This window comes from Pristis pectinata, chromosome 4 (genome assembly GCF_009764475.1).
Source record: "Pristis pectinata isolate sPriPec2 chromosome 4, sPriPec2.1.pri, whole genome shotgun sequence".
Lineage (NCBI taxonomy): Eukaryota > Metazoa > Chordata > Chondrichthyes > Rhinopristiformes > Pristidae > Pristis > Pristis pectinata.
The window spans coordinates 45869189-45895857 of NC_067408.1; the positions used below are offsets into that span (position 1 = coordinate 45869189).

At 38.2% G+C, this 26669-nt stretch overlaps 1 protein-coding gene across 5 annotated transcripts in view; it reads right to left on the reverse strand.

The window, feature by feature from the left end:
• Window positions 1-26669, reverse strand: part of fam193b (family with sequence similarity 193 member B) — a 90191-nt gene that overhangs the window by 47471 nt on the left and 16051 nt on the right. For 4 of the 5 annotated variants that reach the window (XM_052014994.1, XM_052014993.1, XM_052014991.1 and 1 more), the window contains exon 2: window positions 11100-11336. In XM_052014994.1, the coding sequence (XP_051870954.1) occupies window positions 11100-11219 (120 nt within the window). In that variant the 5' untranslated portion in view covers window positions 11220-11336. The remainder of the gene's footprint in view (window positions 1-11099; window positions 11337-26669) is intronic. The other variant, XM_052014992.1, reaches the window with a different exon arrangement.

Below are 26669 nucleotides of genomic sequence, written 5' to 3' on the forward strand. Positions count from 1 at the left end.
AGGTTGGATCGGTGGTTAAGAAAGCGAATGCTATGTTGGCATTCATCTCGAGAGGTATAGTGTATAAAAGTAAGGAAGTGTTGATGAGGCTCTACGGGGCGCTAGTGAGGCCTCATTTGGAATACTGTGCGCAGTTTTGGGCCCCGCATCTTAGGAAGGATGTGCTGACGTTGGAGAGGGTTCAGAGGAGATTTACGAGAATGATTCCAGGAATGAAAGGGCTTAAGTATGATGAGCGTTTGTCGGCTCTTGGACTGTACTCGCTGGAGTACAGAAGGATGAGAGGGGACCTCGTAGCGACATTTAAAATGTTGACAGGTAAGGATAGAGTAGATGTGGCTAGGCTGTTTCCCTTGGTGGGTGTGTCCAGGACCAGAGGGCACAATCTTAGAATTAGAGGGTACAGTTTCAAGACAGAGATGAGGAGAAGTTTCTTTACCCAGAGGGTGGTGAAATTGTGGAACTCCTTGCCACGCACAGCAGTGGAGGCCAGATCAGTGGGGGTATTCAAGGAGGAGATAGACAGATATCTAAATAGTCAGGGTATCAAGGGATATGGGGATAAGGCTGGCAAATGGGATTAGAATAGTTTTTTTTTTCCCACCCCATTTCTTTTTCCCTTTTCCTTGGAGCAGACTCGATGGGCCGAATGGCCTGCTTCTGCTCCCTTATCTTGTGATCTTGTGATCTTGTATATTTTCCCTGTGCCTGCCTGGGTTTCGACCAGGTGCTCCGGTTTCCTCCCACATTCCAAAGATGTGCAGGTTAGGAGTTGTGAGCATGCTATGTTGGCACCAGAAGGATGGAGATACTTGCAGGCTGCCCCCAGCATATTAAGGCAGGCACGGTAGTGTAGCAGTTAGTGTAATGCTATTACAGCGCCAGCGACCCTGGTTCAATTCCAGCCACCATCTGTAAGGAGTTTGTACATTCTCCCTGTGTCTGTGTGGGTTTCCTCCCACATTCCAAAATCGTACAGGTTAGGAGCGGTGGGCATGCTATGTCAGCACCGGAAGCGCAGCAACACTTGCAGGCTACCCCCAGAACACTATGCAAAAAGATGTATTTCACTGTGTGTTTCGATGTACATGTGACTGATGAAGATATCTAATCTAATCTAGTGGACTATGATCTCAAGACTATGGAGGGAAGATCTCAAAAGGAAATTACATCAGTGACTATTTGGGAGATAATGGCCTGACGTACAGTGATGAGATCATGAGTTGGTATGAAAGAGGTGGCATTCTGCCTCTGCAAAGTAGAGGCCCGATCTACAAACAATAACCATTGACTGGTCAGCAGGTTTGATTTTTACTTAGTGGAGTGGTGCAAGTTCTTCGTAGAGTGGTTAAAAGCAAAGGGAAAACTGAGATGATCAATGTCATGCTGGCAGTTAGCGACAGATAGATTGCAGGAACTGGTTGAAAGTGGAAAATATGTAACCTTAACACTTGAATCAAGAAATAAGTCTGATTCAGTAAACTGTAACCAAACATGAGAAAGCAAAGATCAATGTGACAGCCTATTGATTGACAAGTATTATTTCAGAGGAAAAGTTTCTTTCCACAATAGCATCACTTACATAGGTCTCAGTTATTCAGATAAATCTTAATTAAACATTATCTATATCCACTATTTACTGCTATTGCGACACAATCTGGTCTGCAGTTTTTACACAATGTATTTCAGCTAATTAAGTTCAAATACATGAACATGTATATTGTCCCAACAGCAGAAAAGCAGAATCTGGAGAAGATAGGCAAGAAAAATGCATGTGATCAAGCAATATTCTATTTACCATTGTCAAGCAAAGATTTTAAACAAACCCAAAACCATCAATAAATCTCTTGCCACCAGTATTCAACAAAACAAGGAATATCCTGAACAACTAGGATTTGAAAGAGTGGTGCCACCAGCCAACCTAATATTCCCAATAATGGGTGTGGAGATAACTACTAAATATCTATTACATAATATATTGAAGAGATCAAAACCTCCTCATTGTGCAAATGCAACAGTCCTTAATACCTCAATAATCAAAACAATAGGAAAATGTTTTATCCTCAATACTTCCACCAACATGTATACTTAATAACACATTAGGCATTGTGGACAAAAGTGTAATTACATGAAATTTCATAATGACCACACATATGAATTTGTAGTAGTGGTTAGGAATGTAATTACCCACAGTGATGATACTATATATAGGGGGTTCCATCACTAATGCAAAAAGCTGACCATTTTGGGAAAAGAGTGGATCTCAAATTGTACATAGAAAGTTATAAATGTACTATTTAAGGTTATATTCACACAGCCTTTACCCAGTCTATTTGGCAGCAATTCTTTCAGCCTTCATTTATCAAGCATCAGAGCCCCAAATTTTACTATGTACCAAAAGAAGGTCTGATAAGTTGAATTATATATCTTCAGAAGTTAAATTCAAGCCACTAAAGCCATAATTCTACAGCACTCCCATCTTTGAGATATTAAGAGGGAATTCTGTAATTTTGTTTGCCCAAACTTCTTTTCCATTACTATGTTATCTGACATTAAGGTCCCTTCTTAGCAAATTTAACCAAAGAAGAATGAATATACGAATGTGAGACAATTACTGATGCCATGAGCTCATCATTGTTTTCAAGTTGTCCCATGACAACACAAAAACACTTAAAAATAATAAATGTTAGTTTTTAAACAACTTTCTTGAATTACCTGTCTCCAAAATTAAATTTTCTCACCCTTCAAATTGAGACTGGCATCAGGGTGCATCTCTGGAGGGCAGTACATCAGAACTAAATGATAATACAAGCCTGGAATTTACTTTAATTACCATGAAGTGTTTATATAGAAATTCACCTTGGGAGACTGAATAAGGGAGAGTTGAAGATAGATTAGATTTAATGGATTCAGTACCTTTTATTGTTCCATAGTTCAAATTAAATCCACTAGCATAAACTGGTGGATCAGCAAGATTCACAGTGAAAAAACAACAAGAGGTTAAAATTTTGCTGCAATGGGCACCCAATGGTGTCTGCACATTTACATCATATAATCACTTTATAAAATGCTGAAAGTACTCGTCAGTAATTATGTAATTAAAGAAGCTGGGCATAGGGGACCCGAGTGAAAAGGAGAGCAACTGAGACAAGATGTTACAAATTTAAATCTTGTTAATGAAAGGGATGCCTTGGGTTCAGACTATTATGTTGGTCTAATTATTCCCCTTCCCTTTTCCTGTTGACACATCTGTATTTGTTCTCTATTTGATTTTGCTTATTGCTTCATATATTAAGCATTGGTGAAAATGCATTCCATCATTTACATTCTCAACACCTTTAGAAACCTTAGAATCTGAAATATTTCTGGTTGCATTCTGCTGGTCCAAACAATTATAGTTCCCATTTACTTAGCTTTTTTTTATTAAATTCATTAAAATAGTCCTTCAATATCCTTTATGCCAGCTTTTAGCTACCAACAATGGTCAATCCCTTCCTTTCACCACCACCCCCTAACTGCCCCCAGCCCCCTGACCAAGAACGTTAATGATGAGCGATGTGTTGGGTAGGCTTATTGATTTTCAACAACCACAACTATCTTCCTTTGTGCAGGGCAAGACTCCAACCATAGGAGTCTCTTCTCTTAGGCACTCATTGACTTCAGATATACCAGGGCTCAATGCCAGACTTTTACCTCTTTGGTCTATGCTGTTGTGCACAGATGCATCTGTAATATGTAGATTGACAAATCAAATAGTTCATCGATGTCAATTCTCTTGTTTCCTATGGTAAACCCAGCCTGGCATCTCTGTCTTTCCAGACTCAGCTAGCTCAGTTAGTGATGGTGCTACCAAGCCCCTTCTGGAAAGGGAAATTAAAGTTCCCCATTCCAGCATACAGTTTGTGAACTTGCCAGTTTCAGTTGCTTCTTTGTCAATGAGAATGTGGGGAGAATGAGATTAATGTAGGATTAGTGTAAATATGTAATTGATGGTTGGCATGGATTCGTTCTATGACTCTAACACCTGGAAAGAGTATCAATTCATCAGCTGAGAGAGGACACAGGTAGTAATCAGCTGGAAGGTTTCCTTGCCCATGTTTGACCTGATCCCTTGAGTCAATTTAGAAGAATCCCAGGCCCACTCCCTTTCAGTATACCACTCTACTGCCACCTTCAGTCGGGTTGTTTCTCAAAGTGAGATGTGACACACTCAAGAAATTGGGGTACAAAACACTGCCATAGCAGGAAATCTAAACAAAATGCTGCAAATCCATAGCAAGTCAGGCAGCATCTGTGGAAAGAGAAAAACTGTACATTTACAGTATTGCTGGGCATTTCCAGCATTAACTTTTATTCCAGAATTTCAGCATAAATTTTATACTCCACAGTTCTAGCACTGTTTATTTTCCTCTCTCCTCTGTCCTCATTCATCTCCTATTTACATATCCTCCAGAAAGAAAGGCTGTGATTAACCATCACCGCCGCCACCACCACCTTTTAGGTCACTCAGTCTCTCTTGGTCTCCATCCTATCACAGTCATTACTTTTGTTCTCTCCATCCCTCCACCTTCTCTACAATTTAAAATATGCATGGTTTTCTAACCTGTTCTCATCCTGGTCAAAGGTCAGAGGACAGATACATTAACTTTGTTCCTCTCTCAACAAATGCTGGCTGACCTGCTGAATACTTCTAGTAGTTTCAGATTTCCAGCATCTGCAATTTCTTGCTTTTTGATATTTTTTATTATTTGTTTTCGCTTGTTCCAGAAACATTTGAAAATACTGAAGATGAAGTTTATGGTTGAATGGAAATAGCTACAGGAAATAGTCACAGCTGTTGCTAAAGAACCATTTATCACAGTTGGTAAAAAAATACTTCAAAAGGACACTTCTGGGTTTTCAAATAACATCTCAAAACAAATTATGTAGGATTTCCAGGTTTGTAATGATGCACCATCCCTGACAAAAAGCTTCCCGTACAGCACTATAGATGGCAAAAGCAAATTTTTTGGGCTTTCGGTCATTTTGTGCAGTTCAGGCTTAATCTATGAAAATGGAAGCAGCTCAATGATTTAGAGGGTTAAGAGTTAATATTAGGTTGTATTGAATTAATGGGAGAGAATTCTATTAAATACTGTAATGTACATTATCTATGATCATTTTCTACGCTTTAAGCAATTTTATTTTAGATGTCAGTCTTGACTTAATGAAAGCTTCTGAGTTATATGTTCATATTCCACTCCAGGGCCTAAGCACAAAACCTCAGTTTGATATAATAGCTGAAGGACCTGAAAAAGCTGAAGTTACTGATAGAAGTACCATCTTTTAGCTGAGATAATAAATTAAAGTCTTGCTTTCCCACTCAAATTGAATTTTAAAAATTTCTTCACATTTTTTGCAGACAAATAGGTGAACTCACCTGTTGTTCAGGTCAGCATTTACTCTTAACCAAAATAACAATTCAGTTGTTTAACATGTATCCTGTGGGCCAAATTATAGATTCATTCCTTTAGTATGGCGACCAGAACTGCACACAATATTGCAGATGCACCAATTCGACTAATCACTGTTTACGTCAAAACAATAGTTGAACAAGAAGCAACTAACTGGTTGTGAAACACTTCGCAATATATCTCAAAGTACTTAAAAATGTGAAAGCATCAAATTTTCTTTTGAGATTTAAATTACCTTGCAAAACAGCTTGCTAAAATACAGACCAGTATCCACTGGCATTCTGTATCACCCAATGAGCTGTATCGTGGTCATCACCGAGGTGGGTGATGGTAGAGCATGATTTACAGTAAAATTTGGGCCAAATTCTATTTGTACAGTATGATTCTGGCATAATCTATGAAAATTGAAGAAGCCTTTAAGGTCCAGCTTACATTGAACTGAATTAATGAAGAGCTTCTATGAAATGCAACAAATCTCGAATGGAGGCCAGTGACTAGTGGTGTGCCACAGGTGTCGGTGTTGGGACCCTTGTTATTCGTTATTTATATAAATGATTTGGATGCAAGTGCACAAGGCTTAATCAGTAAGTTTGTCAATGACACAAAATTAGGTGGTGTTGGTAGTGCAGAAGGTTAACGTAGATTACAGGAGGATCTTTATCAGTTAGGGAAGTGGGCCAAGGAGTGGCAAATGGATTTCATTACAGATAAGTGTGAGGTGATGCACTTTGGAAGGTCAAACCAGTGTAGGACTTGTACAATGAATGGTAGGGCACTAGGGAGTGTAACAGAACAGAGGGACCTAGGAGTACAAGTATATAGTTTGTTGTGGAACACAGGTAGGCAGGGTGGTGAAAATGGCATTTAGCACGCTGGCCTTCATCAGTTAGGTGTTGAGTACAGGGGTTGAGACATTATGTTGCAATTGTACAAGTCATTGTTGAGGCCGCACTTGGAGTACTGTGTACAGTTTTGGCAACCCTGTTATAGGAAAAATGTGGTTAAAGTGGAATGAGTGCAGAAAAGATTTATGAGGATGTTGCCAGGATTAGAGGGCCCAAATTACAGGGAGAGGTTGGCCAGGCTAGGTCTTTATTCCTTGGAGCATGATTCTAAAATCATGAGAGGTATAGATAAGGTGGATAATAGCAGTCTTTTCCCCAGGGTAGGGGAGTCTAAAATTAGGAGGCATAGACTTAGGGTGAGAGGGGAAAGATTTAGAAGGGATGCAAAGGGGAACTTTTTCCACACAGAGGGTGGTGTGTTTATGGGACGAGCTACCAGAGGAAGTGGTTGAGGTAGGTACAATAGGATCATTTAAGCATTTGGCTAGGTATGTGGAGGGCAGGGCTTAGAGGGATATGGGCCAAACGCAGGAAATTGGGAATAGCTGGGTGGGCAGCATGGTCAGCATAGATTCGTTGGGCCAAAGTGCCTGCATCCATGCTGTATTGTTCTATGACTCTAAATATAACCTGTGACATCATGCATAAAACATCCCAATAAAACCAGGAGGATCTTTCCAGGAAAATGTAGTGAGTGCAAGATAGCAACATGTGCATTAAATTGAATCCCAGTCACTCCAGGCATGACTAATGGAGGAATTACCCAATTATGCCTATTCTGGCCAAGAATAGTAGGGTAGTGAATACATGTAGCAAATTCACAAAACTGAAGCATTTGCAATGATAATAGATGACAATACACACTTCAAGAAATTCCTCATGCAATCAAATAGATGCTCCAAAAAATAACACTGCCAGCTCTTAACAAACTTCTATTTAAAACAAATTCTGAAATGGGATATACACCAGAATATCATTTGACAAGTTTTGTATTCTCAGCATTTGTCTTATACAGTATTAATAGGGTCTTTTCAATCACAACCACTAAAAAGTTATCAAAAACTTTTTAAAGCTTGTTGCAAAAAAATAAGCTTTGCTCCTAATAGATACAACTAAAAGATTGATTGCTTTTACTAATTAGCCAAATAAGTAGCTGATGATTTTTATTAACTGAAAGAGGAAAATTCTATACAGCTTTAAAGATGAATGAAGTAGACAAGGCAAGATTAGAGGGAGAGATGGATATAAAAAAAATATACCATTAGCAATAAACCCTAATTTAAACAGTGAAGATTGTACTGTACAGTATTGTAGAAACGTAAAGCAATATTTCAGAATATTAATCTTAGTGGAGTTATAGAAGAGAGAGAAAAAGTAGAAGGGGAGAAGGATAATTCAGGAGAAGCTATGGAAGCGATATTCACATTTTGGATAAAGACTCGAGTTTGATATGATAAAGAAAGCCAAGTTTAAATAAGATTTTCAAAGCAAAAGGGTTAAATTTCAGGTTATATTTTGAATCGACCAAGATTATAGATCAATAAAGGTGGACAAAAAAGAGAAATAAAGTTAAGAGAGACAACTTGTTGATTTCATTTACAAGAACATAAATAAACTGGCAGATCATTTAACTGTGTTGCCCTAAGTGGCATGCAGGAAATCTACCTATTTAACCAGTGCACTGCAGTATCAATACAGCCTAGACACAGAAACAAACATATAATCTGCAAGAACTGACAAATGTAGAGCAAGATCAGAACAATGGGCAAACATGAATGGTTTGGGGAATTACTAACTATGAAGAGTAGGAAAGAGGACAGCACCATGTAGTGGGGTAAGGGTTGGGAAGGTGGGTGGGGAAATGCTCTTAAGACACAAAGTATGGATTAATGAACAACAGGACAATATAATTATGCAAAAAGCAACTTGGGTTTAACCAACTTGATTGAGTTTCTTGATGAGATTCTTTGATAAGATCATACATATCAACAAAATTAGCACAATGGAATAAAAAAAAGGGAAAGCAGCAGCAAGGATAGGAAATTGGTTTTACTACATAAAACAACAGCGATATGTCACCTTTCAAACCAAGGGAAGGTCAACCGCAGGGTTCCCCAGGAATCAATGAGGACCACCTCATTTCTTCATGTATATTAGTAACTTGGCAGACAGGATATGATTTCTAAGTTTGCACTTGACATGAACCTTGGATCTGCAATAAAAGACTTCAAGGCAACACATATAGGCTGGCAGAAATGGTGGACATGATGCAGAGAAGTGCAAGAAGAATCATTTTGGTAATAAGAATGCATAACAGGTTGAGAAAGCTATTATAGAGCACATAGGTTCCAGGGGTTTTTCCAAACAGAGTACGAGAGTGAGGAAGCTACAATGAACCACTTTCGAATTCTGGCTAGGCCACAACTGGAGGACTGTTTCTAATTCTGCTCACAAGAAAGTAGCTCAGACAGCTTTAGGAAAAGATTTTCTAGAATGGTTGAATGGATACACTGGAAAAACTGGGATTGCTTTCCATAAAGTTTAACAGAGGATATTTGATCCAAGTGATATGTCCGGTCAAGTAAATACACTGAAATTGTTCCCATTGGCCGAGAACATGTAGAGACACATTGAAGAGGATTCCAAAAAGATGCACCATCACAGATAGTGATATTTTGGAGAAAAGTTAGATACTAATAAACACTTTTAAAAAAATAAGCAATATGGTAATTCATGCAAAACTACATGACTCCACAATGACCAAAGGTTTTCCAGATGATGGACGGCTCATTGGGGAAATGGCACTTGACAAGAGCATACATTGACACGGGGTCATCAATGGCACAGCCCAATGAATCAGGGGATAACTTAAAAGATGTCAAGAGCTCTGAGAAATGGTCAGGCATTGCATTCTATCATGATTGAGGGAGGGGGAAGTGTATTTCCAGCACAGGATCTTTACAGCACTGACAGAGAGAGGGGAGAAAAAACATTTCTTTATCATGACCTCCATCATTATAACATTTGAAAACAGAGATAGAGCACAGAAACAGGCTATCCATGTTGACCATCAAGCACCCATGTTTACACTAATCCCACCCTACCCCATTTTATTCTCTCTGCGTTCCCATTAATTTCGCGCCCAGATTCTTACCACTCATCAACAAACTATGGACTTTTTACAATGGCAATTAACCTCTCAACCAGTATTTATCCTGCAGAAACAAAAAGCAATGTGATTCAATTTTGAACTTCATTACATCAATTTCAAATTAATGAACTGCTATTAAAAGAACTTCATTTGAACTTCCACAAACTTCTCCTTCCCCAATGTAACAAATAGGTGTCTCTCACTTATAAATTTGGAGTTCTTTGGATAGGCTAATTTAGGACAAATCATATGGACATAAACCATAAATAAATCAAGTGGAGGGAAAACTATAGAAATATTATTTATATAATACAATTAAATTTAGCTTTGCTTGAGATTTCTCCAATGAGCCATCCATCGAATTGGATTAAAGACAGTCCACTGTAAGAATCAGTGCAAAGTATTGCATATCCACTGGCATTTAGCTTAGTATTACCCTGCATAGCACTGATTTGTTATGGCACCCTTGATTCTCAAGTCCTAACGCTCACAGGTAGGTAGCCCACTGTACTTCAAAAAAGACATCTGTTCTCTGCTGTGCTGGGAATCTGGCATTCCTGCAGCAATGAAACAGTGGTCTCATCACCACATAATTCAGAGTAAAGTGAACCACAAAAGCAATGAGCAGAGGCTACCTGTGAGGACTGGTGGTTGCCAGGTTTGAGCGAGCAGTCCAGTCACTCAGCACTGAAGTGCACAGCTCAGGAATGCACCCTAGCCAGCATGGTGATGTGTTGACAGACCAGCCATCCTATGGTATCTCTTTCATCACCACCCCCTGTTTAATATGATGGAAGCTGCTGTTTCCACACTTCTTTCCTTGATTACACAGCTTTCCCAAACCTATGTAACAACCTCAGAGATGATCACTCGTCCCCAGCAATGGCCCTTACTGTTCTGTCTAGCGTGCAACCCTGAATCTCAGGACTGAATGGCTACAGCACTCACCCAGCCCACCCAATACCCTGCCATCACAAGGCAACTTTTGTATGTTGCCTCATTCCATAGAGTCACTTGGCATTAAGGTCACTTTAGTCACTTCATTGCTGTAGGAGCATAAGCCATGGGCAGAAACCTCAATCACGTTCCGTGTACACCTGCAGGGAAGGCAGGGGTTCACACACACGAGTGCTGCTAGTAATGCATTTCGATGCAAGAATTACCACTTTTAGTGTTGATTCCATTCATGCTGTCCTTGAAACACATCCTGAGCACTAAGCAAAAGTAACAGTATAATAAAACATCATAACAACCAAGACACCTCCTTTACAATAGGACCAGTCTATGAAACCTATTACTTTCCATTATTCCTGTGAAAAGGTGGTTAATATTTCCTGTCACAGCAAAACAGTTTGACATCATTGCATTCAACACAATAGCTTTGTAACCTTATGCCAATTGGTGGTATGGACACAAGCTAAAAACAACAGCAACAATTAAGATGACAGCTGTTAATATGATAATATCCTAACTTTTCACCAATTTTGCAAGTTATGACTACAATCGAGTAATCCAAAAAGAAATTGATGACATGGATGGAAATATTTCAGAATTTCTGGAAGAAAACATTTTGACAAAAACCTTTCATTTACTTTCTGCACAGAATTATAAATATTTTAGGTTGATGCAGACATTATTAAGAAAGCTTACTTTTACCATTAGGGCCTGTTCAAGGATTGCTCGTTGTTCTTCTTCCTCAACTCTTCTTTGACAGGTCTGACATATCCAGAGGGGCATATGCTCCAGAAGGCCATGTGTCAATGCTGGCATGGAATGTGCCAGCTTCTTTAGATCCACAATCCCATTCTGCTGAGTCCCCCAGTCTTTACGTTCATGATGACACAACAAGCAACAGTCCTTTGCCAGCTGGTGCACAGTAAGGGATGCCTGAAATTAAATGACTGTATGTGACCAAATAGTTTAAAAACTTCTACCTATTCAACTTTAAAAATATTACATTGTAGCTGTAAATTTAGCTAGAAGATTATCCACCAAAAAAAGGAAAATATTTAATAGCTAAATATATTTAGCATTATACAAGTTAATGCATTTCTTTTTGTTGTCACAGTTTTCTATTGTATTTCTGCATCAACAGACATACTAAATTGGTATGTCAAGATTTCCCATTCAATTTTACAATTGTCAACAGTCAAAGTTTTCAATCTACCCATTAGTTGTTTCATAGCTGCATTTACCAAGACTGAACACATTTAGAATGCTGTTTCTCCAACAACATGCCTGCATCTGCAGCCATCATTCTTAAGACCTACTTGCACACTAACATCCTAGTTCCCTGGATTCTTTCATTGATACTGGAACTAAATCTTAAAATTCCCTACACAGCAGCATCTACAATAGTTGAATAATCCAAAAAAGTCATACATAGACATATTTTAGAATTCAAACAAGAAAACATTATGATATTAAATAAAAAGACTACACCAGTTCAAAAATCACCTTCTCACAGCTAATTACGGATGAGCAATAAATGCTGACTTTACCAGCAACACCCACCACATCCTAGGAATGATTTTTTAAATCACTAATACAACACTGCAAGTGACACTGACACACCTGAAACAGATCATTTGATGATAATTAGAGATTGAGTTTCGCAGTCTGAAAAAAATGCCGAACTCCTGAAATATCTTTCTCACCATTAATTAAACTCTGTATTGGTGATTAATGTCAATCAAGCAGAATTTGCATATTCAGTCATTCTGCTATAAAAAAGCTGCACATGGCTTTGAAAATGCTCATATAGATAATCAATTTTGTTTATTTCTCGGATGGGGTGGACTGTGATGAAAGAGGCTAGAACAGTAAAAGCACAGGCAGAAGTGGGTAAAAACAAAACCAAGGTGTCTGTGATCACATGTAAAAGAGTTGTTGTCCTTGTTGTCATCAATTTCAATTTGTGCTCTGGAGATGAAAAGTTGATGCATCTCCTGCAGGAAACACTAAAATGACTAAAAAAAAAGATACCCAATTTTGACAAACACTAATAAGAAAAAATGCCCCAAAATGTAACCAAGAAAGCCCTAATAATACAAAACCTTTTGTAATGTTTAGCACCATTTATTGTGTATTGGTATTGTATTTTTCAATATTCAATGCAATTTTGCTCCTTAAATGCTTTCTTATCCACAAGCATTGAAACATTTTATTTCAATAAATATCATAGTCCTCAGGACAAAAGGCTTGCAGGATTCACCAGTGAGCTTAGAAGGCTAAGGGATGATCTTGTCAAAATGTCCAAGGCAACAAAAGGATTAGATAAAGCGCGAACTATACACTCTAGCAAAGGAACAATAAACAAGGAAACAACTATAAAATAAGAGCTTGGCCATTCAAGAGGGATTATCAGGAAGCACTTGTCCGTACTTTGGAACTCTTGGATGCTGGGTTAATTTAAATTCTCAAGAATGAAACAGACTGGAAGATGTTTGCAAGCTAAAGGTATCCAGGAAAACAGAAGAAAATGTGAAAAATTAAATTGAATTACAAATCAGACACAATATAGTTAAAGTAGAACAGGCTCAAGAGTTAGGTGACCTAAATCATGTTTTTCTACAAGAACCATTTGCAAGAACTATCTTAAGCTTTGCAAATTAGCAGATGGTTAAACAGTTTACATTTCTTCAGTTTGGATTTAGTCACAATTTTTCTATGGTAACTCGTGAAATACTTCCTGAAGGTATTGTAAATTTGTCACATTCCACAATGTTTTTTTAAGGTAACAGTGAAGTTATTGGTACTCACCATGTGAGAACGGTACAGCAACATCAAACAAGGAGCAGCTGCATGGTGGAACTAAGATATCCAAAACCTGCTGTTCTAGTTGTGTTATTCTGCTGCAAGTTATTTACAAACTGAATCCCATTGACTGCTTCACTGGTGAAATATATTGAATGGCTAGAACTTGCTGTAGGTGCATAGTTAATGAGAACTAAGTAACACTTCTCCAGTAGTTTATTTTTTGCTCCCGATTCCAGCATCTGCAATCTCGTGTCTCCTAAATAACACAAACTTGTCTTATTTCTATATTCTTAACAACCTGATAGGATGTTAATTACTTCTAGCATTCAAAATTAACTCTCAAGCAAGACAAGCTCACCTCTAAATCATGAAGTTCTGGATTCAAGTGACACTCCAGAGAGTTCACAACATTTGAATCTCACACTCCTGTACCGCGCCAAAGAAGTTCTCCATTGTCAAAAGTGCTATTTTTCTCAATACAATATTAAACAAGACATAATCAGTATTCTTCAATGAACACTAAAGATCTGATGGCACAATTTCAAAGAGCGGTAGGGTTACACTTCATTTTCTGAGACAGTATTTATTCTTCCACCAATCTCACTGATAGAGATTTGATCACTATCACATTACTGTTTATGGGAGTTTGCTCTATCCAAACTTGTCTGCATATTTCCTATAGGACTTTCAAAGGTTATGCAATGCATTGTAAAAATTTTCAGCTTTCCCAGTTCTGACAAGGAATCTTTAACTTGAAAAGTTAACTGTTTCTCTTTCCACAGATACTGTCCAACTTGCTGAATGTTTCCCATATTTTCTGTTACATTATAAAAATTCAAATCTCTTTCCTTTGTTTCTAAATTCATATTCATTTTATATTTTAATTGTACAAGTACAAAATTTAATTTAGAAAATGCTTCAATTTCCCTTTGACTTTTTCTTCTTACTCTGAATTTAATCATTCTTTATCTATATCTAATCTGGCACTGAACTCAACTTTGAACTTCATCCCTTTCTCTGGCAGCTGTTTAGACTGAAGCAGGCTGTTTACAACCTTAGTGCTGTATCTCATGCAGAAAAGAGCTCAAACAAGATCCATACTAACACCAAAATCAGCTACTTCCACCGCCACAGCAACGCATCTCTTCATCCCTCTCAACTCACCTGCTGCTCAACATGTCATTCTTATCTCATCTACAGCCAATATTTCCAACACCTTACTACTGGGTATTGCATCCATTGATCATAAACTTGAATTTATCAGAACTCTGCAGGCTGTATCTTGCATGACGATCCATTCACCCACTACCTACGTGCTCACCAATCCACACTGGCTCCTGGTCTGACAATGTCACGCTTTTAAAATTATCAATGCATTTAGTTTCATATTCTTCTACGGTTACGCCCCTCCCTACTTTGGTAGCCTGATTGAATGCTATGACTCACAGAAATCTAACTTCGTTATCACATATTTTAATTGTTTTACCACTGAAAGCATGCTTTTAACTCCAAAATTTCCATTCTAGATTTTCAATCGCCTCACCTTCTTCAAGTTGTTCCTTCAAGCCTACCATATATGTTTGTGGTCAATTATTCACGTCTCCAAATATCTCTTGTGATAGCTCAGGGTCAATTTTTGTTTTTATAATATGGTGAATTATCATGTTGATGTTTAGTTACATTAAAGGTGCTGTTCAATCCACGCAATAGAATTTACAGTTTCTTCTCAGTCCTTGAGCTGTTAAGTTCACAATTTTTGAAACTGCTTGGCACGGAGCTACTTCCCATATTTAGCCTGGTCCCAATTTTCCCTGCTACGATTTGGCTTGGATATTCAACAATTAGCAATACAAATAATTATAAAACCTAATTCCAATAAGTCTAAGCAATGTTAGCACATAAATTAAGGCACGGTGTTGCCATCCTTCGACTCATCCCTTCACAAAAAGCCCATTTAGTGTGTTGGGTCTAATGTGAAATACTGTGGGATTAACTCCCTTTGCTCTTTACAAAATATACTGAAGAGCTTCCTTTGTAACTTACCAATTTTACTTTGACAAGCAAACTGTCCAGCCAATGGCTGGGATGTTGTTTTTTTTCTCTCCCCGCCTAATCCTCCCTCCTTCCCCACCCACCCACCCCCCCCTCCCTCCCCCCATCCCCAGGAGAGGGTATTAAAGAAACAAAAAGGATAAATGTCTGAGTTATTGCTATTAATGATTTTACCTAGTTGAAACTATAAAGATGATTTATGCACTTAAATAAAAAACCCAACAGTTCGAGATGAAAAAATAGACCAAAGGACTATTAATAATACTTTTGCTTGTTATTTCTTTTCACGTTTCAGTGACATGATAATGGCAACTAATAATCATCATCAAGAACCAGGCCAAAGAGTCCAATACTTGGATGTGTTGAGAACTCTGAACATTTTAGATACCCAAGAAATTCTCAGTAAATAAAGACAAACCAAAACTCTGAGACAGTTAAAGACATTGGGCAAGAACTCGTTGGGAAATGCTGGCACTTCTGAGTGTACTAGAGAATCCGCTCACTGAAGCTCCAAAAGACCAGCTGTGAGGGAGAAGGGCAAGATTAAGATAACTCACTTTTCTGTTTAAATTTGTTTAGGTATTTAAGAAGTTAAATAATTTAAGTGATTTAATTTTTTTTTGTAAATTAACAAATTTTGAAGCAGAGATAGTCAGGTGAATTCAAAACCTTGGACAGCCAGCACAGCTTGCCGGCATGGCTTTGCTGGTTGTCAACATTTGTTTTGGGCATTTTATGGCTTGTTCTGGCTCACCTATGTGACAGAACTTTGTTGCCCAAGGTCCAGCCTCCATATAAGACCTCATCATTTAGGATCAGGACACTACTTACCAGCGAATCAACAGTGAGGTGTCTGCACAAGTCAATAGTTTACACACGTTTAAGACAAAAACAAGAGACTCAAAATCAGCAGCAAGTTCTGGCCCATTACAAACTCTGCAATATCCAACAGAAAAATAAGGAATAGAATACCTCAAAATCATTTGCTAGGATAACTAAAACTATATAGGTAATAGATTAGACAAATATCTCCAGTGACTTCGTTACAAGTTAAGAGAATACTCATGTCTCAAAGTTCTTCATTATAAACCACACTGTGGGCTACAGGTCCTCCCCACATTACAAAAGGATTCTGCTCTGAGAACAGTTTGCAAGTCAGAAATGTGGCCACCCGGCAACATATTTGAACAACATAGGCCAACCAAGGACAATGTGTAGTTAAGCCAGGGCATCTAACTCGAATCATTCAGACTTCTCTGCAAGATGCAATGATATTACCACAAACCAAATTCCCACATGGCAGATGTTTGCAGCCCCACAGCAGCCTGCAAATCCATCCTGCCAGTATGCCAAAGTACATACAAGCTGTCCATAAGTGGGGCATTCATAACCAGGGAAGGACCTGAATTTGAATATACTCAAGATTGGACTGGGATCAGGCAGACTAAATTAACATTAAAACCTCAGCACGGGGAGAAAACTATAACACCAAATCACAAAGTGGAGACAATAATATTGATAACTGTGACAAATAGAAGACAGAATGGGTAAGGAATCGAAAGTTGAACTTCAACATGGACAAGTGAGGTGGTCCATTTTGGTCCATGTACTCTCCATAGGTTAGAGTCTACAAAGGATGGATGAGCCATGAAGGGACAGAGCATACAGATCAATAAATAATTAAAGAGCAGCAAAGCAAGTTTACAATCAATAAAATGCAAATGCAATGACACTCTCTTCTCCTGGAATCTAATTTTAAAAAATAAAGAATTTTGAAGAGACGGTGTATCAAAGATCTTCTACAAATCTCAATTCTATAAAAGGACACCAAGGCACTGGTGCAAAAAAAATTACAAAAGATAACACCAAACAGAGGTTAAATTACTCAAACAAGACAGAACAGATTCTGGTATTTTTTTCCCCTCGAAAAGGGAAGACTTTTGATGACCTGTTCACAAGGAGAAAATATTTCCAACTAGTAGGACTGGGGTGGGGTGGGCAAAGGTGAAAACTAGGACTCATAAATAAAAGAAATCAGGAGAAACATCTGAGTCATACAATCATACAGTAGACAAACAGGTCCTTCAGCCCACCACATCCAAACCAACCATTGCACCCATCCATACTAATCTCACTTATCCTCATTAGAGCAATAGCCTTCTATGCCTTAGTGATTCAAGTGCTTGTCCAGATATTTCTTAAATGTTGTTAGGCTATCTGCCTATGACACCCTCTCATAGAAAATAGAATACGGACCTTGCAGAGTCATTGAGGCCTTCAGCTGTATGCATTTAAGGAGAGGCAACAGAAGGGCAAAAGAAAATAGAGATGTAATAGGGTTAGATTAAATAGGATAGGAGAGGCATGAGTGGAGCATAAATACCAACAAAGACCAATTGGAATCAATAAACTAGCTCTGAACCAAAAATGGCAAATCTTCATGAACATGCATTCAGCTTGTACAAATCTGCACTGAATTGCTAAAGCAAGGTCACTGATTAAGGAGCTGTTGATGACTGTGTACAGGACAATGCCCCGAGGAATACACGCAGTGATATCCTGAAGCTGGGATTATCAACCTCCGACAACCACATCTTCCTTTGTTGAAGGTATGATTTTAGACTGTTTTCCCTTTGATGCCCTTTAACTTCAGTTTTAAATGCACCTTGATGTCACATTTAGTGGAATGCTGCCTTGACATCAAGGGCAGTCACTCTAACATTTAACTCTTCAGTCCATTTTTGGACCAGGACTGCAATGAGGAGCTGAATGATCATTAGAAAATCAACAATGTGCACTAAATATGTTTTTAGTAAGTATCGCTGGATAGCACCATTGACAATGAATTCTAGTAGTTTGCTAATGATTGAGAGCAGACTGATTTGGTGGTAATTAGCCAGAATGGATTTCTCCTGCTTTTTGTAACTTCCTAGATTCAGATAGATATCAGCATTATAATTGTACTGAAGCTAACTAGTTTTGGAACAGAGGCCTTCAATACTACCACTGGGATGTTGTCTGGTCCCATAGCCTTGCTGTACTCAGTGCTCTCAGCCATGTTTTGATATCACATGGCATGAATCGAATTGGTCGTAGATTGGCTTGTGTAAATGGTGGAGATTTCAAGAGAAAGGCGAGATGTATCAACCTCAATCCTTTCTTTAGTACCAACATGTTGGGCTGTGCCATAGCCGAGGAAGGGGATATTTTTGAAATCTCCATCTCCCTTTAGCAGTTTAACGAGATGCAGTTGGACTACAGAATTTTGATCTAATCTATTGGTTGGGAGACCTCTTAGCTCTGGCTGCACGTGTTGTTTAGTTGTTTAGCACACAATTAATTCCCTATTGCAGCTTTGTGAGGCTGGCATTTTATCATGTTTAGGTATGCCCGGTACTGTTCCCAGCAAGCCCTTCTGCATTCCTCATTGAACACGTTGCCCCCCAGGCTGGACAGAAATGGTAGAATAATGTGCTGAGCCACGAGAATGCAGACTGTGGTGGTGCACGTTTCCATTGTTGCTGATGGTCAACAGCACCTTATAGATCTTGCTTTACTAACTGACAACTCGTTAATCAAAATGACCAACTAAAATGACTGTGACGATAGCCTTACAGACAGTTCTGTGAGCCAACATATAGAAAACAAGTCCTGATTAGCGACTTGCCTATGCACTTAGTGTATAGCACTACGCAAGTACAATGTGCAAAAACTGTACTTGCAAATGGGGTAGATGAAACACTTTCAAATTGACAGCCACTAACGAAAAAGTTCAGTTCAGGTTAGCTTGATAGTTTTATCCCACTGTTAATTCAAAAGTACACAAACTTTAAAATAATGCTGTTATACTCCAACACGAATCCAGATTACGTGACACACACCCTTGCGACAAAGAGATTATGACTGCAATGAACAAGCTAAGCTTTAGATGTTCTGAATCCCAAGGTATGCACAATTTTCATGATATAGATTTTGGAGAAAAGCTTTCAATATAAAACTATGGGGCTGTATGACTTATGTACTGACTTTTCTTTTCTTGAAACCTTCACCTAGCCAACAAATGGAAGATTAGATCATTTCAGTATTTGATTAACTTTTTTTAATGTTGTTTTTGCCAAAACTAAACTCACCAGGCTCAAATCAATTACCTGCAGCTGATTTTTGTTTCAATGTCTGGAAGAAATACACTATAATTATTGTTTCCATCCTCTCCCACTGATCATTAGACACTGCCCACCACACAATCAGACCCACACACCATAAATAGTACAAACTAAGTTACTTCCTTCCTCGAATGTTAGATCTGATGCCAGTAGTTACTTTCCAAAGTTTAGTTTAGCTTTCAAGATAAACATTCAGAATAGGGTATGGTGCACTGAAGGAGAACTAAGCTGTACCATACAGGAGGACCTGAGCAATTTTCTGGTTTCAGCTAAAGTGCTGCAGAAAGACCAGATGCTTACTCACAAAGTGAAGAGTCACCACAGACAGATCTTGTGTTTCTTTAAATTCATTGAGCCATAATATGGAGGACAAAAAGGATTTTCCCTCCCATGTTTTCAGTATAAATGATGCATTTTGTCAACAAGACAGAATTAAAACTTTGCATAGAAACAAAATTGACCAATATATCAGGAATTGCATGCATACATAACAGTGCTGAAGAAAATCAGAGGAGGCTGACTTCTTAACCTCAATGCAATAGTTCAATCATAATCTTGTAGACAAGATAAATGTAACTTTTTTTTTAAAACAAGTTTTCAAATAAAAAGGATTGCACACATACCCTTTGCAAAACATTTTCAATGCAAATTTGGTTTTGGTCGAGTGAGCTAAATACATGTATTTTATTTATATATATATCTATATAACATAAACTAGAGATAAAAAGGTAGTGAAACTAAATATATGATTTCCCATTTAACAATAACAATTCAGTCCAAATGGGAACCAATATGGATATACCAACCAGGCTTGGCCTTGATTATGTCACCATCTTATCACAAAGAAAAATCCACAGTTGTCTAGTATTTTGCAACACCAATCCATGGTGCAACGACAAAAGAATCTTGATTTGATCTCCAATTTTAAGAGTTCTTAAAAGCAAGAAATAGATTATTGGCTCAGCAACTTCCCACAGCCGAAGGATTTTTTTTTAAAAATCAGGCGATTATTACCCATGTTGTTATATAGATAGTCTAATAACTAGCCCTAACAAGCATCATAAAGGTTTAAAAGAAGGCTGACGTGATGGCCAACTGATTTAATACAGCAGAATAAGACAAAACCTGAAGCAGCTGAGCAGCTTACATTTTCTGTGGATGTAACTAAGTACCAGTCAGCTTCTCCAATCACCTGCATCATCACTTTAATCAGAAGCTTGTTCCAAAGCATCACTCTTTCAGATCTCTCTGCCAAACAAAGCAAGAAAAAAAATACCAGCTGCTACAATTAAGAACTGAACTGACAATCATCAATGTATGCACTGCAGCACTGCTGAAAATCAGAAGCTGGAATTCAAGTTCCAATCAATAAAAAAAAACTTAAAAGACTCAATAGATATCTCACTTCACAGCAGCATTTTTAAATTGAAGTCTGAATTAAAGTGTGTTGGCAAAACGAATGGAGTCTGCCAGCACAGCTGCTGTGGTAACCAGCTGGTGTTTAGTCACTCACCCACATCACTCAGTGATTAAAATGCCAGAGGGAGGAGAGGCAGCTGGGGGAAAATGCTGCAAAATCTGCACTCTGGTTGTGTGAAGATTGGGAATGGATCTCTTGCCATAACTATAACACAGTATAAGCTACAGGCAAGTGTAAATAGAAAATCAAAATACAAAAGCAATTTACAACAAATATATAGAAATCTGATTTGAGATCACTGACTCAAAACATTAATACTCCTTTTCCTCCCTCCACACAAGCTGGCTAACCTGCTGAAAATTTCCGGCATTTGCTAGTTCAATAACACTGACCTCAAGCTCCGATTAACATGAATCCCATCTTTTTATTCTCCCCACATTCCCATCAATTCCCCTCAGATTCAACTCTCACCCACACTATGGGAAATTTACCTACTGACCCACACATCATTGGGAAGAGAGCAGAGCACCTGGAGGAAACCCACATGATCACAGGGAGAACTTGTAAACTCTACACAGACAGCATCTGAGATTAGGATTGCTGAAGCTGGGGTAACACTTCTACTAGCTGCACAACTGTGGTTTTATTTTAAATAGAAACTATACCTGGGTGTTGCTAGCTTATTTCAACTGATACTGAGCAGAGTTCACAAAAACATATCCAACCTGAAACAGAGAAGTTTACTGATTCAATGTCACAGCAATGATAATCGCCACACAACAACACACTATAACTCAGTACCAGAAATTGTTCCAGTGAAGTGATTTAGGCAGGATTTCAAAAATCAAAAAGGTGAGAATTATATTTAATGCACAAATGAACTTCTTGTTTTTAAAAACAGCTTCTCACAAATCAATATACATTAATGCTGGCTCTATTTAGATACAGACAGCAGCCTTTCAGCCAAACCTGAATTTGTGAACAATAGTCACCCTAACCTCTTGTCATGAAGCTAACAGGCAAATAACCAGCACATCTTCATTTCGGTTAATACAATATCAGCACATCAAAAGGTAGTTACAATAGACTCTTCCTACCATAAGCAACCATAATACCAAGTTGAGAGTACAATCACAATATCAGCCAATCATTCAAATTCAATAATAAAATAAGAAAGTAATTGGAGCACCAGAAGCGTAGTCAGATAAAAGGTCATTGACCTGAAACATGAACTCAGTTTTTCTTCCAAAGATGCTGAATACTTCCAGCAATTCTGCTTTTGCTTCAATTTCTAGCAGCCATAATATTTAGCTTTTATCTAACTGTTGCCTTGCCAGTTTCTTGAACTCAACTAAAGTTAAAAAAAATAGAAATCATCTATTAGCATCAGCTTGCTAATATCATTTTATTAGCATAAAGGTAAGTACACAGTATTGTACCTGTGATACGAATCACACTCACAATTATCCAAAACCCAAAAGAGTTTCAGTTCTAAAGCACGGTATCAAATGTTTCAAGAGGAAACATTTCAAATGTTCCTCTCCTCTTCAGGAAGAGGAGAAAGAATGCAAAAAAATTGTATTGGATTGGAAATATTAGGCTGATATCACATTTCAGGAGATACCATGCACTACTCTATCTCTTTTCCACATTAGTACCATACAGCTGATGCATCTTTGTAACCAGTTTTAGAATGACACTGGCAGATACCTGGAATCACGTACACGGTAACTTGGCTGCTTTCGGTGTGTATTGCAAAAAAAAGAGAAAAGTCTCAGTGAAATTTTCAATTATATTACTGCTGAGCACTCACTTTTCACATCAATGACCAGACGCATTAAATGACTACCCCTATATTACAAAATATGAATTCTGATGACATCTTTCCTGAAAGATTTACCATTTGACTTGCACCTTCCATGAACAAAGTTTTCCAAAATCCTGCTGCCTATATCCTAAATCTTATCAAATTCCATTCACCCATCACTCCAGTATTAGTCTCATTATAACAATGCCTCAATTTTAAAGTTCTCACCATCCTATTAAAATTCCTCAATAGCTTCATACCTGACTGTAGTCATTCCAGTTAATATACCTTCTGTGCCATGTATTCAATCGGTAGTTTGTGATTGTTGATTTTAGGTAATTAAACAATCAAATGACTAATTTTTAGGGAGGAAAGGGCAAGAGCTTCTTGGCTCTTGAAGAAGAAAAAAATTTCATCAACCTCTTGCTTTACTGCAAATCTATGTTATAAAAACTGAATCCATGACTTAAAATAAATTCCTTATTTTGGAATTACAGATTTCAGTTAGAAAGACTGGAAGTTATCTGTTAAACCCACCACGGACTAGTCTTTATTTGCACATTTTACAATATACCAGTCCAAGTTATCAATTCTAATCAAGTATTTTACCATCTTATTTATACAGGGAAAAGAGAGATACCTTAAACAGATATACCATAAATCAGTATTTGTGTATCTCTGGAAACAATTTCACCCAAGCTTGAATGTCACAAGAACTCTACTCCTCCTATATCAAAAATATAATTTAAAAAAAACAGAAATTCCCTTCAATTAAATAGTGGGAAAGCCAAATCTATTGCCCCCAAAAGCAACTCAAACCCTGGGCATTAGCCAAGATTAAACCAGACTGTGCAAACTCTGGTGTCAAATCTGACCCCAAGATGAGCTTCCAATCCCATAACCTCTCCACAACGTTAGCATACTGACCCCATTTCTACCTCAGCTCATCTGCAGCTGAAATATATTAAGAATTTTACAATATTCTTCATCCAACCCATCCCTTTCCAACTTCCATTAACACAAGTTCATCCAAATCCTATATCCTAACTTGCATCAATTCCATTTGCCCATCACTTCCTCCTTAAAGTTCACCACCTCCCTATCTTCTTGGTGGACATTTTGGTAGTCTCTCCTAAATTGTCCTTGCATATCTTGGCCTCAAATCACAATTACTCTGCAAGGACCTTGGGATGTTTAACTACGTGAAGGCAATATATAAATAGAAGCTGTCATTGTTCGAGTTCTACTCCAGAGAGAAACACTCCAAATCTATTCTGATATTCCAATGGAATATTAAGACTACGCTTAAATTTTCCAGAAGGTATTTTAAAATGAGTTTCCAAATGTTGACAAAACAGCAAAACACCAGAACACCCAATGACACAATTTTGAATAGCAGTGGAGTTCTCAGTGGTCTTCTAGCACATATCTGTCCCACAACAAAATTACAACAAACAGACAACCAGATTATCAGCTCATTGTTTCTGGGACATTGTTGAGTACTGATTGCTCGCAGTGTTTCCTCCAATACAATGGTGGAGACATTCCATAGTATTTCTTTGTTATAAAGAACTTCTGGATAACAAGGTCTCCATTTTCATGACACAAAAGAATGATGAGACTGAAATCTGGAGCAAAAGAAACCAAACTGTTGGAGGAACTCAGCAGGTCAAGCAGCATCCGTAGAAGGACATGAACTGTCGACAATCTGGGTCAAGACGCTTTCTCTGGAATGAAAGAGTAGAGGGGTGATTGCCAGTGTAAGGGGTGAGGGAGTAGGGGTGGAGCAAGAACACCCCTCCCCCTCACCCCTTTATACTGGCAATCACCCCTCTGCTCTATCAGCCCAGGTGAAGGGTCTCGATCTGAAACACCGACTGTCCACTTCCCTCTACAGATGCTGCTCGACCCACTGAGTTACTCCAGTAGTTTTTATTAAGATCATGAAAACACTAGCTTTTTTTCATAAAATGCCAAGTTTAAAACTATCCAAAGCATCATACATTGAAAATTACAATACCTGTTGTGAACTCAAGAGCCAGAGTCCCTCACAGGCATCACACAGTTGTTCTCAGTTACAGATTTCAGCAGTGTCACTACCTGCAAATACCAGTCCTGCTTGCCCTCAGTCAAAAGGAACAATTGCAGAGCTAACTACCAGGGAGACATTAAATAAATGAAGCTGGAGGGAAGGAAAGGCACAAATGAAATTTGAAAGTCTTGTTGAGATTCTGGGCATTAGAAAGCTTGGAAAAATTGTTTTTGTTTCCTTCTGAAATGTGATTTAGACTTGATCTGTTTGGATTTTTCAGGATAGATGTCGAAAAATAATTCAAAAATCAGTAGTCATGGAAACAAGGATTACTGAAAAACAATTTAATGGGAAATTAAGTTTTTTTAAAACTCACAATGGTTAGGATGTGGAACTTGCTACATGATTAGTTAATAGCCTAAGAGGTAGCAGGAGTAGGCCATTCAGCCTCAGAATCAATTCCGTCATTCAATAAGATCAGGCTTATCTTTTTAGAATACCACCACTTTCTTGTAATAACCTAGTATTCTTTTGATTTACTTAACAGTCCAAAGTTTATCAGTCTCCATCAATACTGAACGAATGAACATCCAGAACCCTCTTGGTTAGAAAACCCAAAAGATTCACTACCTCCTGGGTGAATCTTTGTTATTCCTTCCTTAAGTGGGGAGACTGGACTCGTACACAATATTCCTGGTTCAGTTTTATCAGCACTCCAACTAACTGCAGCAAGACATCTCTCCTCTTGTCCTCAAATCCCTTTGCATGAAAAGCCAACATACCATTTGTCCTCCAAGTTCCTTGCTGAAAATAAACATGTAGATACAGCAATGTGTACAAGATGCCTAGGCCCCTTGAAACATCAACACCTTTCAATCCCTCATCACTACTGTGCTTTCTTATTTTTCTGTCAGTGAATGAGCAGAATTTTCCACATAATACTTTATGTGTTCCAGTTAAGGCAAACAGCCTGGATGATTTCAAAATTAAACAAGATGTGTCCATAAAGAGGAGAAAGATAACTGAAAAGCCAAGTGAAACGTTCTGCCAGCACTGAACAGACAGGACGAATGGTTTGTTTCTGTACTGTACAGTCTAACTCATTTTTGATCTATTAATACCACATCCAGTAGATTTGTGGTGTTTCTGTGACAAGGAAGGCAACCATTTCTCTCATCCATCTGGGCGGCTTAGGGGTCCGTCTGTTAGTGCTGCTGCCTTGTAGCTTCAGCAACTCAGGTTCAATTCTGACCTTCAGTGCTGTGCAATTTGCACATTCTCCTAGTGACCATTTGGGTTTCCTCCAGTTGCTCCAGGTTTTCTTCCACATCCCAAAGTTATGCTGGTTGGTAGGTTACTTGGTTACTGTAAGTTACCCTTAATGGTGAGAGAGGAATAAGGATGGAGTTGATGGACATCCAGGAGAGAAGAGGTCACAGGAAAATGAGTGTGGGAATGGAAATAATGGAATTTTCCTGATGGCTAGCATAGACTCGATGGGCCAAAAAGCCTCCACATATGAAAATAATTATTTCATAAGAAAGAAAATATGCAAGTATTTTGCAAATATCTGCAGTTACCAATTTTCTAGTTTTCACTTTGATTATAGAAAACAGTTAACAGTGAGGCACAGTGTAGATGTTGAAGTCATGGGCAAAAAGGTGAACAGGAAAGAGACTCCAAGAGAGGAGCCACAAGAGAGTGCAGATGCTGGAATAGGAAGCAACACACAAAAAGCCAGAGGAACTCAGCCGGTTAGGCATCTGGACAATGAAGAGGTCTTGACCCAAAACGTCAACTATCTATTCCACTCCATAGAAGCTGCTTGACACGCTGAGTACTTCCAGGTGTTTGTGTAGGACTCCATGCAGATTGAAGGGTCGAAACAAAATAAAAATATTAAATGGTGGAGACCACGACAAAGTAGGGAATGACAAAATGTCAAACAAAATGAAACCAATTGAAATTTTTTTTCCCCCCAAGGCAC